This window comes from Xenopus laevis, chromosome 9_10L (genome assembly GCF_017654675.1).
Source record: "Xenopus laevis strain J_2021 chromosome 9_10L, Xenopus_laevis_v10.1, whole genome shotgun sequence".
NCBI classification, from domain to species: domain Eukaryota; kingdom Metazoa; phylum Chordata; class Amphibia; order Anura; family Pipidae; genus Xenopus; species Xenopus laevis.
In genome coordinates, this window is record NC_054387.1 from 101,522,033 (window position 1) to 101,541,371 (window position 19,339).

At 37.4% G+C, this 19,339-nt stretch overlaps 1 protein-coding gene across 5 annotated transcripts in view; it reads right to left on the bottom strand.

Moving 5' to 3' along the window:
• Positions 1-19,339, bottom strand: part of snx29.L (sorting nexin 29 L homeolog) — a 290,583-nt gene that overhangs the window by 210,576 nt on the left and 60,668 nt on the right. For all 5 annotated transcript variants that reach the window (XM_018236316.2, XM_041575891.1, XM_018236317.2 and 2 more), the window contains exon 14: positions 11,734-11,813. In XM_018236316.2, coding sequence (XP_018091805.1) covers positions 11,734-11,813 — 80 coding nt within the window. The remainder of the gene's footprint in view (positions 1-11,733; positions 11,814-19,339) is intronic.

The window sequence follows — 19,339 nt, forward strand, 5'->3', positions numbered from 1 at the left end:
AAAATTATGAAGTTACATAGTTAAATTGGGTTGAAAAAAGACAAAGTCCATCAAGTTCAACCCCTCCAAATGAAAACCCAGCATCCATACACACACCCCTCCCTACTTTTAATTAAATTCTATATTCTATATACCCATACCTATACTAACTATAGAGCTTAGTATCACAATAGCCTTTGATATTATGTCTGTCCAAAAAATCATCCAAGCCATTCTTAAAGGCATTAACTGAATCAGCCATCACAACATCACCCGGCAGTGCATTCCACAACCTCACTGTCCTGACTGTGAAGAACCCCCTACGTTGCTTCAAATGAAAGTTCTTTTCTTCTAATCTTTGAAAGTGCTTTGAAAGTCAGTGTCATTAATTTGAATTTGATTCTGAGAGGTAATGGAAGCCAGTGCAGGGATTGACAGAATGGCGAACCAGAGGAGGAGCTGTTGCTGAGGTATATGAGCCTCGCAGCAGTGTTCATTATGGACTGGAGAGGTGACAGTCTCTGGAGGGGAAGGCCAATTAAAAGAGAGTTACAGTAGTCTAGACGTGATATGATGAGCGAATGAATAAGAATTTTGGCAGCATCTTCGGTGATAAATGATCGTATTTTGGATATGTTCCTTAGGTGGAAGTGACATGATTTAATAAGTGACTGGATATGAGGAGTGAATGACAGGGCAGAATCTAGGATAACCCCAAGGCAACGGGCCTGGGGAGAGGGGGTGATAGTGGAATTGTTAACTATGATGGATACTTCCGGGATGTTACTGGTGTTAGTTGGAGGGAAGAGAACCATATTAATTTTAGAGAGGTTTAATTTAAGGTAGCGTTGTGACATCCAGGTAGAGATAGCGGACAGGCAGGAGGAGACGCAAGTTAGGAGTTCTGGGTTGAGGTCAGGAGATGAGAGATAGATCTGAGTATCGTCACCATAGAGGTGGTAGTGGAAACCATACGAGTTGATTAATTTGCCGAGGGAGGAAGTATAGAGGGAGAATAGTAAGGGTCCCAGGATAGAGCCTTGAGGAACTCCAACAGAAAGAGGTAGGGGAGAAGATGATACTCCATTGTAGGAGACAACGAAGGAATGATTGGTGCAAGTTAAGTGCAACTACAATCAGTAAACAATCAGATATTATTGTTTCAAATATTTTTGCTTTTTTTTTGTCTGCTGTCTATGATTTATTGTGTTATTTTGCAGTTTTATAGGGATTTGAATGAAGACATATCTCTTCATAACCTTGACTTCATACCAGAAATAGCAATATGTTCCTCTTTCCCAACAGACTACATATACATATATATTTATATCCTTGTACAGGTATAGGACCTGTTATCCAAAATGCTCATAACGTGGGGTTTTTTCGGACAAGTGAGCTTTCCATAACTAAGACTGTTAAAAATCATGTAAACATTAGGGGGCAGATTTATCAAGGGTCTAATTGAAAATTCAAATTTGTATTTTTTTTTATAGTCAAAACAGTCAAATTTGACTAGTGAGTTATTCAAATTTGATTAGAGCTTTTTAAAAAATTTGAATTTGATTTTCGAATTGCTGTTTATGTCAACGGCAGAGGTTCAGGGATCAATTTTGGTTTATTAGCAGCCTTCCTGATATGCAAGTTTTTTTCGGAGAAAAAACTTGAATCAAGTTTTTAAAATTCAAATCGAGCTTATTTTTAATAAATTTCGATTGGCCGAATTTCGAAATTTTTGGGATTTTAGGGGTTTTTAAAAACTCACATGAATTTGAAATTTGACCCTTGATAAATGTGCCTCAAAATAAACCCAATAGGACTGCTTTGCCTCCAATAAGTATTAAATATATCTTAGTTTGGAACAAGTGCAGGGTACTTTTTATTATTACAAAGAAAAAGGAAATATGTTGTAAAATGTTGATTTATCTGTTAAAAAGAAGTCTATGGAAAATGTCTTTTCTATAATTGAGAGCTTTCTGAATAATTGTTTTCGGATAACAGATCCCATACTTGTATCAGACTAAGGATAAAAATAAATTAAAATGCCTAGAATGTGTTCTAAGGAGCTTCTTTCTAATTTTTTGATTTTCTGCAGCAGAATAAGATGGTAGGTGGAATTGGAAAAGTAAAGAGTATGTATTAAACTTACAAACTTCTATCAGATGGCTTCAGTGGACTACAAACAAAAAATAAACACTCTTTAAGGCATTTTACGGAGTGGTAGACAGGATTGAATTAAAATTTGTTATATAACAACAGATATCCTCACACAGCTAGATGCGTAATTTTTCAAGACAGGAGTTCCAGTGCAGAAAAGCTTGTTAGCATTTGTTTGTGCCTGAAGCCAATAGGTGAGAAAGTGGTTCACATAAAATCACAGGAGCTGACAAGGAATATTACACAGACATCTCTGCTTCAGACATACTGCCAGGGTCTAGGTGTCATCTACTGCTCCAGTTCAGTTTGAAACAATCCCTATATAGTCTGTCTAAGGCTATGGATCAGTGGGAATGCCTGGAGTGTTAGCTAGTCTTTGTGCTCACTCCCACTGGAGTATTGGTACAGAGGAACTCACACTTTTGGGGAAAATAAGCAGAACTGAACACAGGTTTGTTGTACTTACATTTCATTTTTAAGGTGTGTGTGTGTGTGTGTGTGTGTGTGTGTGTGTGTGTGTGTGTGTGTGTGTGTGTGTGTGTGTGTGTGTGTGTGTGTGTGTGTGTGTGTGTGTGTGTGTGTGTGTGTGTGTGTGTGTTAAAAATAAAAAGCGATTTTTCTTCACATCAATACAGTGAGTGCTGATCCGTCGCTGATCCGTCTTACTCTATATATATATATATATATATATATATATATATATATATATATATAGATAGATAGATAGATAGATAGATAGATAGATAGATAGATACACAACCAGCGAAGATGGATGGATATATATATTGTAACCGTTTGAGGTAACAGGGTCGTCGTCTCCTGGGGGTAGACGGGTGCACAGCAGTATTGGAGTCCACGCAAAACAACACAAAACTGGCTGGTAATGTGCAACTGGCCGCAACCAGTTTTATTTGTCTGGTTGGCAGGAAGACATGAATCAAAACAAACAAAAATGAAAATAAAACCTTGCCTGTCCGGCACTAACTAAACAATTAGATCCTAACTAACGAGGTGAGGATCTAACACCCAGCACCTAACAGAAAACAGTATTTGTGGCACAGCACGTACTCACTTGAATCTGGCTCTCTCACACAGGCCTGCACTGCCTGCTCTTTTTCCCCAGGATTGAGAGAGAGACACACAATCCCTTCCCTACTTAAGGAGAGAAAACACCTGTTCCTCTCTCAGGTGTTGGGCAAACCCGGACCGTCCATCTGGAATCGGATCCAGTCCAACACTCAACACTCTCGTAAACCGGGTCCTTTTTCCGGCTATTACAGCTAGCCACAGACCCGTGAAAAACGGTTGCTTAAAAACAGTATGACAGAAATCTGGATGATACATACACCCCTTCAACCAATTTCCCAGCATTTCTGTTACAATATATATATATATATATATATATATATATATATATATATATATATATGATTTTTTTATCATTATAGTAATTAATATACTTTAATGCAGCTACCTTTGTCAACACCATTCATATTTAGTACAGGTATGGGATTGGTTATCTGGAAATTTCCGAATTACAGAAAGGCTGTCTCCCATAGACTCCCATTGAAATAAATGAATCTAAATTTTTAAAAATGATTTCCTTTTTCTCTGTAATAATAAAACAGTACTTGATCCAAACAAAGATTTAATTAATCCTTATTGGAAGCAAAACCAGCCTATTGGGTGTATTTAAAGGAGAAGAAAAGTCTTCTTCCACTCGGGGGTGCCAATGTTAGGCACCCCCAAGTGATTGTATATACTTACCTGAAATCCCGGGCCGGTGCTCCAATCAGCAGAAAACTGCACTGGCCCGGGGTTGTACAGCGAGCACCACAAAGCGATCCTCTTCCGGCTTCTTCCAAAGACATTATGCCATTATCTCTGGTATATCTATACATACGGAACCTTCACACACAAACATGAGCCATTATTAAATACAGCATATAGAAAGGTTGGCCTAGTGGCTGGCAAATTTACTCTCATTCCAAATGTGCATGAGAAATACAAGCTTTCAAGGTAGATTCCTTCTCCTAGGGATCACCAGCTATTCACCCATAAAATGTTCTACTCTGACAACTTGTATGTTGCAATTACAGTAGAACCACCATTTTACGTGGTGTACACTCCAGGAAAAAGTAAATTCAGGGAAATGTAATATGCATAATATATAGGTGGGACCACAAAACAACAATGTAAAATGAGGGAAAACTTAAAATCAGTGTATGTAAAATGGGGGTTCTACTGTATATGTTTTGTTAGCATTGTTTGGTTGGGTTTTACTGACCAATATGCCTGACATAATGCATGCTGACTGTCTGCATTCCAATTCATTTAGCACAAAACCATATTGTACACAAAGCATTTGCTGAGATGAGTGCAGTTGAAGCTTCTACACAGCTATACATTTACATTTTTAAAATAGTAGATGTTAATAACAATAGGGCTTTTCTAAATATATATTCTTAAAGAATGCAGCCTATTCAGTCATCAGCCTGTACATCTATTCTCCAGGACATGCACATAAGAGAAAACTGCCAAGAAGTCACAATGAATAGCACTCTGATTGTGATGTGTAGCTTACCACCTGCTATCCAAGTTTAACTCAACAGCTCACAGAAATGGACACGTACAACTAATAATATCTTAGATGTATGATTTATTAATGAGCTCAGTTATGCTATGGTGCAAAATGATTCAGAAGTGAATGAATACACAATCTAGTGGTATAGGAAAACATCTCTGATTCTTCCTCTGCTATTACCGTACTATTGCAGCATCAGAAAGAATGCCATTCAAAATGGTTGTTTAAATAAGATTAAAAAGCAATTTGAAATCTGGGACAAATGCCAGTGCTATAGAATAGTGGAATAAAAAGTAATCTCTGCCCCAGGAAACATGGCAATATTGCTGGTGTGGCCAGAAAAAAAACTGCTGATTTCATCTCAAAATACATGCATTTCAAAATCAGATTTACCCATTTAGGTAACAGTTTTTCTACTTGGAACTATAACAGATTTAAGATTATTATCCTATATGGATTTGTTACTGGATTGGTCCTTGAACCTAGATGTGGAAACCCTTATTCTGTAACACTGCTTCTTAACCCTCAGCCTGCAGTCAATAGATGGTTTACTGTACTTTGGAGTTTAACAAGGCCTAACCTTAATCACTAGTAAAACGCTGAAAAAGCGTTAAATCCATAGTTTTTGGATTCATCCAATTGTTCCATAAAAAGATTCAGACAAATACTGAACTTAATCTGAACCCTAAAAACCTAAAAATGTGGGATCTACCTTAGAATTAACTTTTGCAGAAACATAGGGGGTTATTTATCAAAGTCAAGTTGATTTTTACCTGAAAAATTCGAGTTTTCACGTGAAATTTTCAAGTTAAAAGAAAAACTCGAATAAAAAAAAAACTGAAAATTTTTCGAGATTTATGATTTCCGCCGACCCTGGAAATAGCTGGAATCTGAAATACACCATCTAAAACTTGTCATGTGGAATTCAATGGCAGAGGTCCCTTGAACCATTTGAAGCTGTTTGTAGCCTTCATTGATATTTTAATTTTTTTGTGGTGGGTTTTGCTCAAAACCGCAATCAATTTGAGTGATTTGAGTTTTTCACCCCGACTACACTCATTCGAGTAGTAACATTCAAGTTTTTTCATGAATCATAAACCATTCCAGTTCAGAGTCTATTTGAGATATATAAAACCTCTCAAACTAGACCTATGCACTTTTTTGCCTCCCTATATGTGTTACCTGGTGGCAGGCACAGCAGGTATTGCAGTTAAAAACACATACACGTGCATATTTCCTGAATAACTTAGACAGGGGACCAAGGAATGTGCATTGAAATCATAAGCACTTCCATTATACTTAAACAGAATTTAACTTAGCCTTAGGAGTGCACCCACAACCCACCTTTTTTGTATTTGAAATGTAGCCAAAAGCTGTGGCTGATAGGAATGGGCGAATTTGACCCTTTTCGTTAAAAATCCGGCGCCGGCGAAATGTCGCCAACGCCTATTAAAGTCTATGGGCATCAAAAAAAATTTGTCTTGCGGCAATTTTTTTTGACGCGTGCCTTTTTTTTTGACGCGTCTTTTTTTTTTTGTCACTCTCCGCCATACAAGTCTATGGGCGTCATGTCCGCGGCGAAACAAGGTGAAAAAATTCGACCATCCCTAGCGGTTGAGCTTCATGTGGTTTGTAGCACCCCCATACCTACCCCGTTTAACTAATGGTGGTCCTATGTTTATAACTACAATATCTGCTGCGCCTGCCACCAGGTAACACTTTTGCACCTATTTACACTTCTTATTATACAGTACTCTCTCTCATTCTACAACCAAGTTTATTGTACAAAACTGAAGGATGTATAGCTAAAGTGGCATAAGTTAGTTCTAGCAATGCAGCAAAATAGCAGCTAATGGAATATCAAAGGGAATTTGAATATTAGGAGCATTACATGTACAACACATTTTCTTTCACTATGACAATTAGCATGTCCCTGAATATGCAACATGAAAACAGCTATGCAATCATTTCAGTGTCGGACTGGGGGGGGTCAGGGCCCACGGGAGCTGCCGCATCAAGGGACGGTGTACCCCTCTGGCCCTCAGCCATCCCCTGCCCCCCCCCCGCCACAGCCACAACCCCCCCTTCTGTTTCGCCCCTTAGACCCCCTGCCAGCATGTTTCTTATCTCTTCATGTGGCTGTGATAGGTTGAGGGGGAGTTCAGGGTGTAGCACACAGTCTCAGGAGGTTGTAGAGAACTGGTCCGAGCCGGCAGGGCCCACAGGGTTTTCTGGCCCAGTCCGACCCTGGATAATTTAGTTTCAGAAATATATTAGTACAGGCTTTTATTTACTGCATTTTATTACTGGCTAAGCCAGGCCTTGCTGTCCTTGAAAGCTAAGGTTAGCATTTCAGAATAATTCATTCAATCTCAATTATAGTTGAATTTAGAGCCATTTGCTTGTATTTCTAGTTGCCAGCCTTTACATGAAATGTATTTGTTGTTCTTACATAAATATATACAACAGCAAACAATAAGCAGGGTTATGACCCCCATTAAGTCTTAAGAGATGTTGTGTTCCTGTTAGAGTAGGAAAATGCTGCCTGCTCACACATCACAGTGCTGATAACAATCATATTGCTGCATTTTGAGTCTAGATATATGCCCAAGAAAATAAAATACCATTTTATTTTTACTGTTCTTGTTAAGCACTGCCTATATCATTTACTACTTTTGATTACTTTTTTCGTTTGTTTTTCTTTTGGTTAGTAATACAGTCAAATTTGGTATGTCGCTTGCACAGACATTTTTGGGCAAATGCAATAAGAGGAACTGAATTTGCCAACAGTCTAAGCAACTATAGCAACCAATCAGCAGCTAGCATGTACTGGTTACCTGCTTAAAAGCAAACAACGTATTGGTTGCTATGGGTTACTGCTCCTGGGCAAACAGTGCCTTTTATTACATATATGTTTCTCAAGATGCATAATCTTGCTTTACCCTTCACTGTTCCAAGATATTTGGCTTTGGAATCTAAAGTATGTTGAATTCTGCAGTAGTGCTTTGAAAATTCGGGAATTTATTGCTAGAAGTTTTTGATCTATAGAAGTCAGAAATCTCCATAAAACTAAACTCAAAAAACTATACATATCTGGTAATGGCACATTCCAGAGACACAAGGCTTTCCAAATAGCTTGAATTTTTGTGCATAAAATAAAATTCTGATATAAATCCCCATATCATGAAAAATAGAATTTTGTATTTTTCTTTGGTATTTAGAGCTCTGAATCTTGCCCCAGATGTGGAAATACACAACAATTCTGCCAGTTTTAGAAAACTCAGGTTCTCCCGAAAAAAGAATGTATAAATGAATGTAGGTAAACTTAAAAAAAAAACCCGGGAAATGCCCCTAAAGTGAGAGAGCACAAAGTGTTCAAAAAACGCCTGACACTGAGTGCAAATGAAACTGGAAATTCTGCTACCATAAGTTTTCAGAATTATGCAACTATTATACAATGGATTTTACACATACACACACACAAAGGGGCCCATTTATCAAAGTCAGAATTTATCTCATTATTTTCTAAAAACAACTTCGACCAAGGGTTTTTTCCATACATTTTCCCGAAACTTTCCTGTGCGGGTAAAAACCTGAAAAAAATTGTGAAAAAAACAAATCGTACAAATTTTTCAGATTTTCGCCTGATAACCAAGAATTCTTCGGATTATTGCACGAAACCCAGGGCAGATCAAGATATCTTTGGAACTTCTCCCATTGACTTACATGCAACCTCGGCAGTTCTGAGATGCCGGATTTTCAGATTTGGACTTTTTCCATCCACCAGGTATAATAAATACAGAAAAATGTGAGGGTTTTTTTCACTAAAAATTCTTATTTTATAGTAAAAGAACACGAATATTTGGGATTTTTGGTATTCAGACTTTAAAAATAACCCCCACAATTTATATCTGTATATACAGCATATACTGTGTCAATAAACTGCATAAAGTTGTCTTTAATACCATGTACAAATAAAGAACCATTGTTCTGACATCATACCCCATGGCATAATGTGTTACAAGAAGAGGAGAACCGCTCGCACACCCTGGCCTTCGATCCTGAGCGCCTGGTGCAAAGTGAAGGAGGGATCTGCACCCTCCAAATCCAACGTAGAACCAAGAATTTCGATTGCACTCAAAGGCAGATAAACGCAGGGATATACCCTTGCACTTTATTGTCAGAAAGGTGCAACGTTTCGAGGATGTCCCCTTTGTCAAGCTGCCAATAAAGTGCAAGGGTATATCCCTGCGTTTATCTGCCTTTGAGTGCAAGTGAAATTCTTTGTTCTACGTATAATATGTTACAACACTCATTTCAGAAAGAAAACAGGTGTCTTAATATTCTGTTTCAGTGGAATAACACAGTGGGACATGAGGAGCCATCTCAGTCAAATATGAAGATGAAGTTTGCTCCATCTGCACAGCTTTTCATTTTGCACACAAACTAACAACTGTGTCCACAAGCAGATGGAGTATTTAAAATATATATTGTCATAGCTCTGCCTATTAATTTTCTCTATCAGTATCATGAATCACCAACAGTAAAAGACAAATCTGGTATATAGTTCAAATTAATTTCCCCTTTTATTATGCCAGAAACCTTGTTATGCTTCGCCTCACAGAATAATAGAATATAGTACTATGTCGTGTTTCTTATAAAAAGGGAAATTTCCAAAAGGTTAGTGTGTTTGTTTCTATGAAGCCTATGATTAAGTGTCAGATGGACACAAAATGCATAAGGCTGATTATTTAATAAAGGTTTTTTCAATTTTTAATTACATTTTTTGTTTCCTTGTCTGTGGACTTCCAGAGTGCCCAACAAATCTTTGTTTATTTCCATATACACAGTTTATTCACTCCCCCGAGCTGAGGACCTGGGCCTGGTGCACCAAGGCCACTGTTCTTTACTGGTAAGTTTTCTACAAGGGTTAATGTATTTACGTTTACATTTGTATTGGGTTTGTTTGTATTAAACATCATTTTTTTGCTATATTTTCCATATTTTTGTGCATTTAACAAATAATGTATTCCATCTGCTGATTAAATGCCTTGATTGTTGTCCGAGGAATAATAGGATAAAAAAAAAAAATGCAAAATTGCTGACTTCTACACAAGCAGCTTTAGAAACAGCTCCCAGTTACTAAAGGGGAAAATACAGATTCTAAATATGCAGCCATTAATAATTTAAGCAACTGTCTCACTATTGCTATTTTTCAAGATAAGAATAAGACACAGGACTAGAGGGTAATTAATTGAACACATTTTTTTCAAAGGAAACTCCTTTAACCATATGTTTCTTCCAACAACATTGACCTTGTTTAGTCACACAATGCAGTGGATTTACTGAATGCATGTGAACAGATTTAGGAATATTACAGATGATTACTAAAGTAAAGTTTAGGTCCTGCAGTCTGTTCGCTACAAGGAAAGCTATCCTCTCAATTTAGATATTTACCCTGTATATCTCCTGCCAACAATCAAATCAGAAGTGGAAGGCAACAGCAATGCAGTGTAAAAGGCAACAGAAAAGTAAACAGCAGAAAACAGTGTAAAAGAGAGGCAGAATAGAAAGTGGAAGGATGAGCCGAGGATGACAGAAGATATGAGAAAACTATAACACTTCCAAGAAAAAGTAATAAGAGACTTAAGGGGTAATTTCTAAAATGTATTGGGGCAAATTCACTAAAGCACGAAGCAGCTAACGCTAGCGCAAATTCGCCAGTGTGACATCATTTTGTTACTTCGCCGATTTACTAACGGGCGCTGGCATAAATTCCTTAGGGAAGTGGACCTACTCTAGCACTACTTCGCACCCTTTACGCTAGGCAAAGTTGCGCTATGGTGAAGGGACGTAACTACGCTAAGTCACTAACTTGTGCATTTTACTGAACGTTACCTCTTGAGCCAGACTTGGCTTCGCCACCTCAGACCAGGCAAATTGCAATAGAGTAGATAGGGCTTGCTTTAAAAAAAGTTGAATTTTTTCAAAAAACACTGGCGTCTTTTACTTTTTTAAGGGTGATAGGCTGAAAATTTTTTTTTAGGGTACCCTCCTTCCCACCTACATTTGATAACATATGGCACCTAAACTATACTGTGGGTACATGTGTAGGGCATTAGAATACATTTATTAAGGTTCCCTGGCCTTGTGTAGTGTAATGTAATGTAATGCATATACGGCCATTGTACTTTAACTGCGCGCCGTATGCAAATTTGCAATTGCAAGCATAACTTCGAACTGCTGATCGTAACATCCCTAGCGCAACTTTGCAAACAATCGGTAACTTGTGCACAACTTCGGATCTTTGTGAATTTGCGAAGCCCTGGCGAACCTACGCCTGGCGAGGTGCGGCAAAGTCAACGCTGGAGCAAATTCGGAGGTATATGGAATGCAAGTCGTCTTGCTCCTGTTAGATATGACTTTGGAGAAGCTCCATTTGATGAAGGACATTTTTCCACTCCTGATGTCAACTGCAATAGGCCTGAAGAAAGTGAACCAATAAGGCGTAATGAGAGAATCAGAAAACTACCTGCATGGACCAAGGACTTTGTGATGTGAAGAATGTATAATATTGTTTTAAAATGCATACTGTTTAATTGTTCCTGTTTATTATAGTTGTCCAAATGCTTTCCTACTATAGAGGGAATATGTGGTGCTTATACAAATGGCCTGTAGATGTCACTGTGCTCAGACATACTGTGCATACTTCCTGGTAGCTTAAAAGTGAAAGCTTACTGTTGTGTAATGGCTGCATGACCCTGCTAATAAAGCACTGTTATACTCTACTCATCCTCGGCTACCCAAAACATAACAGTATGAGAAGTTGGGAAAACAATGTCAAACTGCTTCAACAATGTATAATTAAGACGGCGGATTAAGGAAGTTCAAAGCTGCCAATAGACAGTATGGAAAGCAATTGTAACATGCACATATAATATCTATAATGTCACATGGAATATCATGGTTTAATTACAGTAATGTATGGGCTTAAGTACGAACACCAGCATCCTTACCTTCAGCATGGCCTTCCCTTTTCAGCATCTGAACAGCACCAACATACTTCTTCAACTGGACTTTCAATACCTCATTTTCTCTGGTAAAATGAAATAATTCTGCATTAGTTAGGTAATGATATGATCATTGACAAAGTTGAAAATATTCACATAAACTAGCTATACATACATATTAATTACATTATTGCAAAATCCTGGAAAATGTGAACAGTATTTTTTTAACTTTTATTTTGACATTGGCATATAACAGTTTTTGCTTATTGCCCCGTTAATTATGAAGATCTCATTGGCCCAGATCAAGCTTAACATACCTCGATGGAAAAAAAAAACATGCAATGTGCAAGTCATTCAGTGGGAAATACAGAGACTTGCCTTGTGGGCACAAAACAGTGTTTGTAAATGACCTTCCCTCACTACATGTTTACAGATTTCAATGCACAAAGCTACCATTATATTTGCTTATGTTGTATTGTTATCCATAAACTTAAAAAAAAATCACCCTCCCAGGAGATTATAATCCAAAAACTTTCTTCTATGCAGGCTATAAAAAATGGGTCAGCAAAGGTAAGAAATATGACAGCCCCTATGACACTGTGACACTATTAGGCAATTTACTTCATACAGATACTAAACTTCCATTCACTTGTCCTCAGGAATTTCAGAATTTATTGCAGTCTTTTATTCTCCTCATATGTGTCTCTATGATGTTTCAGGATAAAGATAAAGCCAAAAAAGAACTATACTATCATGGATGCAGCAGGAAGATATGATTAAGTCTGCCTAGGCAGAAACACACCATCAAAGATTGACAGCATAGTTATTTACATAAATATGTACAACTAAAGTCTCCAGACAGTATCACTGTTTGATGCAGTCCACAGTTCTTCCAGTACAAGAGCTACAGGCAAATAAAGACACACAGCATTTTCTAGTGGCTTCAGTGTGCCAAAATACCCAACTAAAATAAGTGTGGCGCCTAACGCCAATGCAATCAGTGCACTTTATAATGTGTGGGTGCAATTATTTTGGAGAATAAAAAAATGAATTAAGGTGTGCCCCATTAGAAAACAATCACAAATCTCAAATGCCCAGACTTGGAGCACATCTTGCAAGGGCATGTATGCTGCCATTAAACAGTAAAAAAGGATAACAAGAGTGTCCTTATTATAACATGCAATGCTGAAGTATGATGTTTCATCTAATATCTAACAGCTACAGTAAGCATTAAAATGTGTTACTTTGAGCTACTAAGTACTTTAATCTAGCTACAACTGTGTTGATAACCAGTCACATTTAATTTAGCTGCAAGGGAAGCAAAGTGTTTTGGCTGGCATGTTAAATCATGTAAAAATTGTAAACAGTGCAATAAATTATTAACTAGTCTGGTACTAGGAAAGTCACGTTGCCTTTATGAAATGTTACTGCCTCAGTTATTTTCATCAGGATAGAAGATATTAAATATTTTGCAAGGGTCTCCATGCTTCAATAAGACACAGATATGAGTCTTTATCTCCGGTTTAATCACATATATCGAAAACGTATGTATAGTTACATGTCCACCTTTTTTAAGCAGTGAACCAGTCTCCCAAAATTGCTTGAGGTTTCAGCCAACTTGAGAGACTAAATCGACACATGGGTTTTACCACCAACAATTTACATTATTGCCGACGTGAAAGCTTTTACAGGAGATTAGTTGCCCGCAGAAGCTGAGATTTATCTATGGTGATTAATCTCCTGGTGTGCCATTGCCCTTACTATGTGTGAAGCCTAGATCATGATAAACTCACAATGTTCTTGAAAGAGATCACTGGAGTTTTTGACAAGTGTGAGGGACATACAATATCTAAATGAGTCACATTGGCAAGGTCAAGTTACCAACCAAATACTACCTAGCTATTCCAAAAATACTCTCCCAGGAAGGGGATATATTCAAAACCTATTTGAATATGTGAAATAGTGCAAATCCTATAATATACAGGTATATGCATGTGTATTTTTCCTTTTTTAGTGCAACTATAAACACAATGCTGTATATTCAAATATAACATTAACAGTTGAACAATACAATAATAAAATATAACACACAGGAGCCATGAATATCCTGCATATTATATCCTTATAAACACTGATTAGTGAAGTAATTGGTTATTATTTGTGCTTAATAATATGTATAATTTGTGTCATATGCCTCACTGAAACCGTTGTAAAATATGAGGCTATTAAGTCAATTAATCATCTCTGAGTTCTATGACCTAAGAGCTTCATATGGAATTCCTTAAACTATCCTTATATTGTACAATAGGGGGTATAATATTCATAATAGTTAGCTATATATAATTTACACAATTAAAGTGTGTGGTGGTAAATGACCAGAAGAATGAGGTTTCAGTCCAATAGAGCGTACAGTATCATTGTATGGGTAGTTTACAGATACATAAATGAGGGTAATTGGTGGTGCAGTTTACATTGGTTGAAGCAGTGCCAAGGAAAAATCAGATGTTCTGCCAGTGTTTTCAGAGGTATTCTTTCAGTTTAGTATTGAAGAGTTTGAGGAAGGCTCCTCTACAAAGGAATTCAGGGATGGAAATCTAGGTAGTTGATGATCCCTACCCTGAAAGGAGAGATGGCAATTAGGGATGGGCGATTTTCTTTTCGTTGTTTCGTCGGTGAAATTACGCCAATAGACTTGTATGGCGTCAGGCGTCAAAAAAAAAAAGCTGTGCGTTATAAAAATTTTGACGCCCATAGACTTTAATGGGCGTTGCGACAAATTTTGCCGAAACTAAATGGTTCAAATTCGCCCATCCCTAATGCCCATTATTCTAAAAGCCCTAACTTCCCAGAAGGTGATACAGCTGCACATGCCATAGCTCCTTTTAAGATGCATAAAACAACAGGGGGAGGTCTTTGTCTGGTGCTTGATAAAAACCTATAACTCTTCTTGCCTCTCCATTTTTCTAAATTAAAATTGATGCAACCAGAGTACATGGGCTATCATATTTGCTGTACATTTTAACAATTTGTCCTCAGTGCCCTATAAATTTAACCTAATGACATAAAATAGGAGCAACTGGATTTAATGAAAAGATCTGATTGATCATAACCGTGTGAAGTATTTCTTTGCTTTATATTGATTTTCTTTCTTACATGGATCCAACTGCTTTACAGCTGTCCACTCACACAGATGAGGCATAATGAAGATGGGGAGGCACATTTATTAATGGTCGAATTTCAAATTCATGTGAGTTTTTTTAAACCATTAAATTCGAATTTTCTCTAAATTTGACTGGGGGGTTATTTATTAAAAAAAAAAAATGAATATCTAAAACTCTGAACATAATTATGCCTCTTTATAGGTCTCTGGTAAGACCTCATCTGGAGTGTGCAGTGCAGTTTTGGACTCCAGTCCTTAAGAGGGATATAAACGAGCTGGAGAGAGTGCAGAGACTAAGTGCAACTAAACTGGTTAGAGGGATGGAAGACTTAAATTATGAGGGTAGACTGTCAAGGTTGGGGTTGTTTTCTCTGGAAAAAAGGCGCTTGCGAGGGGACATGATTACACTTTACAAGTACATTAGAGGACATTACAGACAAATAGCAGGGGACCTTTTTACCCATAAAGAGGATCACCGTACCAGAAGCCTCCCCTTTAGACTAGAAGAAAATGAAGCAATGTAGGGGGTTCTTCACGGTCAGGACAGTGAGGTTGTGGAATGCACTGCCGGGTGATTTTGTAATGGCTGATTCAGTTAATGCCTTTAAGAATGGCTTGGATGATTTTTTTGTTTTTTTTTCAACCCGATTTAACTATGTAACTATGAATCGAGTTTGAGAGTTTTGATCATAAAAAAACCCAAAAAGTAATTCAACCCTTAATAAATCTGCTCCTAAGTGTAAAAAAAGCAATAGGGCGGGTAGAAAAGAGAGGACTTGTAACAGTTAGGAGACAGGTAGTGGGAAAGGGGGAATATCTCATCATGAATACAGCTCTACCAAATGCTGGCAGTGCTGTATACATCTGGCCATCTGAAAGTCTCTGTGCTCTGTAATGAAGTGCAGGGACCTGCTGCAAAATAATGGCCAGTTTCAGACTTTTTTTGCACTTGGCACACTGCCTTCCCATCAGTAAATGGTACTTAAAGTGACTGCCACTATCAAAACACTGACTCTACAGTCATCATTGCAGAGTGACATTGCTGCTAAAGCATGTAATATGAATGGAACAGGTAATGATGTATAATTTCTGTAAAGCTCTGCAGAATATTTTTACACTGTAAAAATAAAGATTGTACGTGCCTTTTGTGCAAAATTCCACCTCAGCTGTAGCATTCATATTTGTCTTAATGCTGGTTGTGATGACCCATTTTCCAGTGCCAAATTGATTATGCTATCATTGGCATCTATAAGCTGTTTGGTCAAGACTAAAAAAAAAACTTTAGAGCTTGTACCATAAACCTGTCTTATTACATGTTGTCATGCATCTGAACACAAATCAACACAATTCAGGGTAGCCATCATGACTTCTATTACCTTCTCTTATTTCTAACTGATAAATAAACCAGCTGATCCCTAGGCAGCCACATCTGTTGAACCACCTAATATCTTAACATATTTTCACATAACCCATTTCACAGAAATATTTTACTATGATAGAAAATAAATCCTTACACTCCTGATTTTCAATTTTTAAGGAGCAAATAAATAAGTACAGACATTTCATTTGACAATCTATTAAGAATACAATCTGTGAGTAGAGGCATGAAAGCTCCAACTCCAATTGATTGTTTTCTCTAAATTCAGATGAATCGAATTGCTTCATTATTGTTCTCAATAATCTTTGGAACCTTGCATAAAGGATAGGATAGTGTAGACCAGCCACAAAAATGCTATTAACAACAACCAGAAATGGCACATGATCTTTTTTTAGTTGAAGCAATTTAGCCATTTCACTGTCTGCATATAAATTATAGCATTTTGATTTTGTATTTTTGATCTTGAAATAAAATTATTTTAGAAAGCACAATAAAGCTGGTGTTATGCTTTTGAGAAACGTGCATAGTTTTGTCATGCTCCATCTGCTAGACTCCAAATACCATAGCACTGGAAAAAAAACACCAAGGAAACATTTTAGTCAAAGAAATTAGTAACTTTTCAGATAACTTATAAGAACAATTTTAGTGTTTTTATCCTCTTATTAGTGTTGTGCGGGTCAGGAAAACTTCAACCCACACCCAACCTTAACCTGCAAATCCCTTACCCAACCCTAACCTGCAAATTGATGCAATTGTAGGACCAGCACCCGACCCGTATCAGCATCTTCTTGCTCTTTACACTACTTATGTTCGCCTCTGGCTCCAAGAAGGGAATTTGCACCAGTAGAGAAAAAGTCCATTTGTCCAATCTGACCCGCACCCAACCCTAACCTGCAATGGTTGACCAAATTCAACCCAAACCTGCTCAACCAGTGGTCAACCGCATGTTCAGGATTAAACGTCACACCAATGCCTCGTATGCCCTGTCCTTTTCAAATTAATGTGTATACTGTATCTAGTAGAATTTAGTAAAAGGCAAGTGGACATTTAGAGTTCCAGTTGCCTTTGACTTAAATCTACTAGATACTGTATATATATAACATGATCTGGATAAATGGCAATTTTCATAGACACATTAATGTATATAATTCCATTTATTTTGTAACTTTATACTGTACATTTTCCTACTTCTGTACTATATTCATTTCTCTTGTTACTCTTTGAGGCCTGATCATGACACGATTGACCTGTTGGTAGACTCAAGAACAACAGGAGACTATTTTATTTCAAAGTAGTTTGTTTTCAGGTGTAACTGTTATTTATTTGGGATTTGCAAACCTTTCTGGCAGAGATTTTTGGATCAGTGAGATATAGCAAACTTTTATAGGTTCAAAGAGCTTATGCAAGGCTTTGTAGAAGTTGAAATTGTACAAACTCTAACAAGAAATATGTAACTGTTATTGAGCTATACAGCATGTGGAAAAAGTATGTTATCTAACCATATATCTGATGAAGAGAAAACATTCTGCAATCACCCTTTATTGGTGTTTACCACAACATGTTTGGGGAGCTAGTTCCTTTTAAAAGTGAGGGACTACCTCCCGAAACATGTTGTGGTAAACTCCAATAAAGGGTGATAGATTAAGCACTGCCAATTCCTGGTCTGTTTCTACTTTTGCATTCGTGGAGCTCTATCACACTGTAGATGATGTGTGTTTGAAACTGAAGTTTAATTGATAATCTGGATTTTTTACTCTGCTATCTTTGTATTGAAGTAAACACATTAGTGCAATCAAGTGCAGTAACAAAACATTTTAAAGGAGACCTAAACCCTAAAAATGAATATGGCTAAAAATACCATATTGTATGTACTGTACGTATTGCATCAGCCTAAAGTTTCAGCTTGTCACAGGGGGTCACCATCTTGGAAAGTGTCTGTGACACTCACATGCTCAGTGGGCTCTGAGCAGCTGTTGAGAAGCTAAGCTTAGGGGTCATTGCAAATTATCAAGCAGAAAATGAGGTTGGCCTGTAATACAAGCTGATACTACAGGGCTGATTTATTAAATTCTGATGCTAGTTGCACTGGTTTCTGTGCTGCCATGTAGCATATTCTATGTGTACTGTATATTGTGAGTGGGTCCCCTAAGCTCAGTAAGTGACAGCAGCACATGTGCATGTGCAGTATATCAGCAGAAAAGAAGATGGGGAGCTACTGGGGCATCTTTACTGCTAAAGGGCTGTGGTTGCCTCGGGCTGGTACTGGAGCCAAAAAAAACAATGTACAACATTTCTAGCCTACTTCTTTAGTTAAGCTTTAATTCTAGTAAAAGCGATGTGGCCAGTCTTGTCTGTACAAGGAACAAAGAAGGTAACCTTCTGAAGAGATTTGCAGGTCTGGTTTTGGATTTGCAGCTTGCGAACCAGACACCCTAAAGGCCTGAATTTCATCTTTGATGCATGTTGTTTTGTAAGAATGTTCCTGATTTGTTATAAATATGTAATGTATCTGCAAAGAGGATACAAAGGTTACACTTGAGTATTTGACCATCAGGGCTTCCATGGTGAATTTTTACTGATTAATGTTCCTCCTGAAACATGGTGTTGTGCCTTTGACAACCAAATACACATGGCATTTGTTATTTTTCATGAATTTCTAAAAAAGGTGATATTCTAAGTGAAACTGTGAACTTGCCTTCTAGTGTGCAGGTGTTGTTTATATAGGAATGAAATTATCTTGTTTATTTTTCCATCTGCACATTGTGAAAAGAGTACCATGAGCTTAGAGATTCAATTTTGGGACTGAGGACATAGGCTAATAAAGTTGTGTGTTCATAGAGTGCTATGTTTAATATACCTTGGATTAAAATATCTATTGAACATGATGGATTCCTCCTCTATGGAAGGGGATCCCCTTTACTAGGTAAAAGGATGTCAAGATAAAGTCTGCTAAAATAGACAAGTCAGGGAAGGGTGACCTAAAGTATTATGTGAAATCAAGTGTAAACATGGACCTGGGGGGTTTCAACTGACTACTGAATATTTAATAATATATCTGGATAGACTATTAGAAG